The 7,406-nt window shown below is 28.4% G+C and overlaps 1 protein-coding gene across 3 annotated transcripts; it reads left to right on the top strand.

Annotated features, from left to right (window-relative positions):
• The first annotated feature begins 757 nt into the window (after positions 1-757).
• Positions 758-6,902, top strand: LOC121128183 (uncharacterized). 3 transcript variants are annotated; one of them, XM_071892878.1, is made up of 15 exons: positions 979-1,045; positions 1,717-1,822; positions 1,886-2,009; positions 2,061-2,184; positions 2,251-2,376; positions 2,439-2,710; positions 2,777-2,861; positions 2,924-2,983; positions 3,732-3,884; positions 3,942-4,086; positions 4,140-4,217; positions 5,936-6,069; positions 6,136-6,251; positions 6,318-6,473; positions 6,594-6,902. In XM_071892878.1, the coding sequence occupies exons 2-15, from the start codon at positions 1,729-1,731 to the stop codon at positions 6,817-6,819; spliced, it is 1,893 nt and encodes a 630-aa protein (XP_071748979.1). In that variant the 5' UTR covers positions 979-1,045; positions 1,717-1,728; the 3' UTR covers positions 6,820-6,902. The 3 variants fall into 3 exon arrangements, with proteins under 3 accessions (XP_040579694.2, XP_071748979.1, XP_071748980.1); XM_040723760.2 differs by lacking the exons at positions 979-1,045; positions 2,924-2,983 and adding an exon at positions 758-805; XM_071892879.1 differs by lacking the exon at positions 2,924-2,983.
• The last annotated feature ends 504 nt before the right edge of the window (positions 6,903-7,406 follow it).

Consider the following 7,406-nt stretch of genomic DNA (forward strand, 5'->3'; position numbering starts at 1 on the left):
CTGACCTTAGTTGGCTACTTCTTAGCTTTGTATCACAGCTACCAGTCTTACAATGCTTACAGATGGTATATTCAATGGCACTAGGATAATGATATCACTTAAGCTCAGTTGAATTAACTGCCGTGTCTTTCCTTGTAAAGAGTTTCAACCCGGTTCTGTAATGGATGCATGAAGACTCAATGGGATTTTTTGTCTACTCATTTTTATCTTTTGTGGAGGTTGGTCTTGGATTTAGTTTAAGACCAATCATACAGGAGATTTATTTATTAAGTGATTAATAATTTCGCGCAAAACTATGGAATCTATAAATATATTAAAAAAATAACCTTTATGATAATATTTTATAAATACATCAAAAAAAAAAACACACACACACAAGAAGTCGGTGGGAATTCATCATTCAGAACGAGATGTTAGCACCACGACGATTAATTAAAAAATGAACAAAAAAGTAAATAATATATAGCACCAACCGTTTTTCTTTTTCTATTCTCAAAAAGTTTGTTTCTTTCAACGTTTTGCTCATTCCTCACTATATATAATCTCATCTGAAGAATAATGAGTAATATAAGCGATGCGGAGTAGATCTTCTAGACATAAATATTAAACCACAATATCCATATAACCATTCAATAAACATAATATAGTTATTTTTTTGCTCGATTTATTTACCATATTCAATGAATATTTCATTAACAATAACCACATACAAAAAATTAAATATCAAGTAACCTTAATGTGTATATTACAAATTGATGTACACTCTATTATAAACTCTTAGTGTTTATACAACACCCTGCAGCAGGTAATTTCTTCAAACATATATTATATAAGAGGACAACTTAACTTAACTTAACTATATTAGCAACCCAGATATAATTCTTATTTGGGTTTTTTCCTAAGCCTAGGCGTAAAATAGAAGCCCACACATTTAAAAAATATTGTAAATAAAAGGGCCCTACATTTTAACTTTGTCTCATAGTCAAAGCATGGAGCATTGGAGGGATGGGAGCTAAGTCATAGATTGTACAAGAACTATTAGGAAGTATTTTTACATATATTCAAAATCTTCTCTTACTTATATATCAAACTAGTTTTACTTTTCGCATTTATACTTTTTAAGTTATTTTTTTTTACAAAAATGATAAAACTCGATAAGAGGAAAATTATCAATCCTCTTTTCATTTTGAGGCAATTTGATCCTTTTAATGTACATTTCCCAATAATAAATAAATATTTGAAGTATATATTAATAAAAAAATTAACTTTGATTTTATCTTAATAAATAAGATTTCTTAGTTAAATTGTTTATTTACTAGGATAATAAATAAATTGAATGATTCAATCTTTGTACTAAAAATGTAATAGTATGTAGAACATTTTTCAGTTTTTCTATTAGGATATATTCCAAATATATTTTTTATTGGAATGCATTTGTCTCGATATGAACTTTCATAGAAACTTGCCTGAGATAAACTTTTTTTCGAGATGAAAAGAGGGGGAAAAACACTTTTCGAGGGTAATAGGGTATAGAGAATTTTCCGTGGATAAAAAATCCGTAGTTTTTTAATAACTTCATTTCTAAGATAATTTACTTTCGTTCGATCCATTATTTATTGAAGCTAATAATAGAAATATGTATTATTCAATACTCATGCAATACCATTTTGAATAATCTAATTTTCTATAAATCAATTTATGTTATTGTATCAATAGAAACATTTCATCATGAATTTGAAAATCTTAATCATCTGTATCATGAACATGTTTAATTTGGTTTATGGACAATTTAATGGGTTATTTTTGAAAAATAACCATGCAGGTATTTGTAAAGCACCTATTAGATATGTTAAATGACAGATTGTTTAGTTAATATTTAAAAAAGTCTTACTAGCAGATTTCATAGAAGAAATGATAGAAGATAGTCAATGTTCAATAATTATTTTGGATTTAAATGAAAAAAATCAGGATTTCAGCCTTGTTGTGTCACAGCTACAAGAAAATTTTAGGTATAGTCTTCACTAACGGAATTTACTTTAATTATTGCTGTTTCTCCAAAGGGATATTTCATATCACAATGATCTTAAAAGCCTTTTCGATTTCGTAAAAGAAGTAAAATTCAAAATATGCATTCATCAAATTTTTATAGGTTCAATTGAAGACATGAAAGTGTATATAGAACAGGTAAAGTTAATCAAAATCTATTGTTATCGTTGAATTATGAATTAATAAATTGAATTTGTTTTTTAGATGTGGAAATATTTTTTTACTCAAATGCATTATGAATATACAGTTTTTACACCTTCACTTGATGAGATCCAGAGCATTTCTATCTTGAAGGATTTCTTTTATCTAAGGATTGTAAAGTATACAAAAGTAAATTTATTTTCCTTTTGTTTGGTGGTTTCATCTAAGTATTAATCATAAAAACATTATAGGATCAATTTCTAGTCATTAAAATCAATCCTTTTTTGGAATTAAACAAATTACAAACAATTGATATCTGGTCGCTTAAAACAAAACAATTTATACAAAATAAGTCTCTGTTAAGAACATCCTATCCAACCAATTTTAGAGGGACTGTATTGAAAGTAGCATTCATGTTTTCACCACCATATGTGTTGGAAATTTCTGGTTCACCTCGAATAAAAACTGGCTTGGAATATAAAATAGTTTCAACCATTGGAGAAAGTCTAAATTATAAGACAAAGTGAATATTTTTAAGAAAATAAATACGTCGTAATTATTATTAATATATATATATATATATGATTAGTTTTACTGAAAGTGTGGACTGTCAATGGGGATCTACGGATGAGAATGGTAGCTGGACAGGCATTATTGGAATGATTGAGAGAAGGGTGAGTTTAAAAGAAGTATCCAATTAATAAAAAAAACCTTCAAAGTATATTTCAATCTATAGGCATCAAGATATTTTGGTAAAAAAAAAAAAATTAGTTATATTTATCATATCAAACCTTTCGTAAGTGAACTAGTATATTATACCCCCCCTAAATGTATTGTAATGCTTCTTTTTTCTTTGAATCTACATTTGATCCCCAATACTTTTCAGTATGCTCCTATAACATTAAATCTGATTATTTGCAATTACATCTTGATTTTTTAAATCGAGGTTAAGTTAATTTAATTACCTAATTTGCTCACAATTTCCTCTTTTTTTTGTCTTAGATTCTTATGTTTTCACTTGTGAAAATTGGTTCATATAGCGGTAGCCTCAAAATGATAATATTATAGCGATTATATTATACATATAATAAACGTGACCTAGTCAAAAACTGATGAATACTAATTTTATTCCCAAAATTTACATAAAGTAATAAATATTTCATAGCATTTTATATAACAAATAAAAATTAAATTGTTTTACTCTATGGACAACAAATGATATCATATTGAACCCCCAAATTTATGTTGTTACGATTATTTAAATGTAAGAATTTATTTTTTATCGATGATATTTAAAAAAATATTTTTACCATTTTATAGTTATGGAATTCATAGCTATAAATTTTTTATCATGGAATTAAATATTTTATATCTTTTGGGTTTCTTTTTTGTGCAGTACACTAACCTTGTTAAAAAGGAAGGATCCCTAAAGAAGGGTTAAAAGTCACAACCTTTTGTATACCTACTCAAAAAAAAAAATATATATATATTTTGCTAAATTGAAATAGTTATTAATATCTCAGTGATTCAATTTCTTTGTTCAGGAAGCTGATATTGGAATTGGAACTATCACAAGAACATATGATAGAGCTCAAGCCGTTGACTTTTCTTTAGGATTTGTTGAGCAATTTCTAACATTTTTTGCACATGTTCCACAAGAGCTTCCGAAATGGCAAGCCATCCTGTGGCCATTTGATGTAAAATGAGTTAGTAATTTATTTTTGAATTAATTAAAATACAATTTTTTTTTGCAGAAAATGACATGGTTAATGGTATTTTTAACTATGATTATATTCTTCATTTTCTATGTCCTAGTTTATGGAGGTACAACATCGGAGAAAAAGGGAATATCAGTATCCACTGCTCTTATACAAACGTGGTCCTCCTTTCTGAATCAAGGTACATTTATTCAATACTCTTTTTTACTCAAAAAAAAGTATGTTTCCCTTCAGGTATTAATCATCCAAAGGAGCTATACTTAAGAATACTATTAGGAACATGGTTTTTATATTCATATTGCATCATTTTATGTAAGATACATTCTAAATAATGGTAATTTTACACTCTTTAAACACCCTATGCTCCTTAAATTAAAGCAAAAGTTCGTATACAGGGTGATCGGAAATAAGCTGAAAAAAATTCAATGAATTGTTTTACAGCCATAACTTTATTTTTTTTTAGACTTTTGAATTGATAAATAGAGAGTTCAAGAACTACTATTTGATGTATTTAAAGTACTTTCCCTCAACTGCAATGCCAGTTTTGACACGTTGCCGAAATGAGGAGCAAGCTGAGGCAAACTCCTCCATTGATGGATGATGGGGGGGGATGAATTCAGAGACTTAGAAATATGAATTTTGGAATTGAGAAAAATCTGATTATTTTTTTGCTATATGGCAGGTAGGTCAATCCTGCTTCCACAAATAATCAACCTTGATGTAATTGGCTTTCAACCAGGGCAAGGCATGGTAACTTAGCTCCTTGTAGTCAGGATCTGAGTCAACACACTGGCATTGTTAGACAAGGTAGGGACATCTTCTTCCCGTCACTACAAATGACCCCAAAGATCATGATCAAGGCAGGATGCTTTGTATATTTAATCTATCTTTTCTCTTCTCTACTCTTGACAATGTAGCTGTCATTCCTACGGTTGTGAAGCTCATATACTAAGAAGGTCATCTTTGGGGAGAGTGGCAATAATTTTTCCAATTTTGTTCATGTGAATTCATTTTTGAAGCTATCTGAACGAAACTTGGTAGGAAGAATTCTAAATAGTAGTAATCTATGTGTTTACGTAGCTAAATTGAAAAAAAAGTTGCTAGATGCCATAAATTCACATAAAAGTCATTTATGTTTATTTCCGGCCACTCTGTAATATTCTACTTGTAAAGTTCAAGTCCATTATTTTGTGAAGATAATTAAATTTATATTGGGCCGTAAGAGATATGAACGTTTAAATTTTGATTGTATTTCATTTTGATGACACAATAAAAATATTTATAAATAAGGAATCCTCCATCTGTTTGCCAAAAAATTGGAATTCCAATCGGTTCTTAAAAGTTTATGCATCAAATTTCTTAATACTGTAAAATGATAGGATATAAAAGTTCCAGATTTTACGATTTGACGTAAAATTGCTTAAATTGTGATAAGATTGATTTTATTTCCTCGAACATTAAATTTGGTAAAAAATAAGTAGATGTAGGGTAGGGACACAGCTGATTTACAAGATTTACATAATATGTAAAGATGTCATTTTGTAAAGAAAAAAGGACTGCAAGGAGTAGGAGGGACTGATACTCATAGTTTTAACGAATGAAAACTACTAGCTACATGTTATAAGATGATTTTTAAAAAAAATAATTACTGCTATAAAAAGTCCTCAGTTAAAATAACATTAGTGCAGGAAAAATATGATATGAGATAATTCTTACTTCAAAGGTTGGAGTTAACACCACAAGGACCTACTAAATATGAACAAAAAAACAAAAAAAAACACATGCAACAACCGTTTTTCCTTTTTATTTTTTCACAAAAAAATGACGCCCTTAATATTACGTAGTGATACCTTTAAATAGTCAATCACTTTTAAAATTATCCTAACAGTGTCCCTCATGTAAATTTCTATAATATTTTCCTTTTTTTTTCAAAGTGACACAAGTTCTGAAATAATAAAAAGTTGTACTTAATTATCATTTCACATATTTATCAATTTATGTTCGAGTCAAATTAATGTTCTATTTATAAGCTTACGGAGGAAGTTTGATCTCATTCCTGACCTCGACATACAAAGAGAAACCAATTGAAAGCTTACAAGATATAGTAAAAGGGGATTTATTTGTAACAACTCTTGAAGGGACACTTTATGAATCTCTATTTGAGGTAAATTGGAGATAAGTTAGATTAATGAGTAGATACAAACCCCAAAGTATATTATATTTTTTGTAGGGGTCAGATGTATCAATTTATCAAAAAATCTGGGAAAAGCAATGTTTTAAGGACACGTGTGATGTTAGATGTATTGATCATTTTGAATGTCTCAAAAACATACATTTTGATCCTAAGTATGTTTGTCTGACATTTAAATGTGAATTTTAAGACTTATACCAACTTATATTTTCATAATACAGAATTTCCTACATGATCGATGGAGATAGTTTTCATCAACTTTACCTAAAGAAGTATAACTTGTTCAATGTTTATATGACCAAACTTAAGTTTTATAATTCGGAATTTGCATTTCCCATACACAAAAACTTCCCTGCATTGACATATTTTAATGAAAGGTAGTTATATATAAAAAATAATCACATTTGTACTTAATAGAATGTTAGCTTTCCTTTTGACTAACCTTATTTATAAAACCATTTTAAAATTCATCTTAATTCACTCATATTGTCTTTCAGACTTGCAAAGTTAATTGAAATGGGACTTATTCAACATTGGAAGGTGGAAATGTCTCAAATAAGTCTAAAAGTTGATGAAAATGTAAGTGAAATTGATATGTCCCTCTATAAGCCTAAATCAGGAACTCAAGAATCAATATCATTGGATCATCTACAGGGGGCATTTTTGGTGTTTAGTGTGGGGATGATGGGAAGCTTTTTTATGTTCTTGTTTGAAAAGATATAAATTAAATATTTAATGGGAAAAAAATCCTTGATACATAACCATTTGTTCAATTAATGAAAATAAAAGTTCCATGCAAAATCCTCAAATGTGAATGTTTTTCAAATATTAAATATTGAGAATAGGCAGCTTTAACTTTTAGGAAATCAGGACAGGAATTTTGACTTCTACAGATTGGGTTGCCATACAGCCAAGAAGAACCAAAACTTCTGCAGCAACAATAATGTAGATATAATATATATTAAATAAATGGGATTGAGTGTTCATAATCATTTTTGTTTTCATATTGATCTTAATCAATATAAACTGATACATTTAGAACCTGTATTGTAAACGTGAATTCATCATTTTTGATCAGTATATTCTAATTGAATTAATTGATGCATAGGTTTTGTTTTAGTGGAGATGTGAAAATTCACAAAGTCCTCGGGAGAGTAAATTTGTAGAATATTGTTTATATTTATAATGCAGGAGAACACTTATTTTGTACAAATGAATTCAAACCAAAAAATTAATTTATCTTTAAGTGCAGAATCCAAAAATGATTTTGGTTTTTCTTTCAGTAGTCTTAATTCTGAAATATCTGGAAA

This window comes from Lepeophtheirus salmonis, chromosome 13 (assembly GCF_016086655.4).
Source record: "Lepeophtheirus salmonis chromosome 13, UVic_Lsal_1.4, whole genome shotgun sequence".
NCBI classification, from domain to species: Eukaryota; Metazoa; Arthropoda; class Copepoda; order Siphonostomatoida; family Caligidae; genus Lepeophtheirus; species Lepeophtheirus salmonis.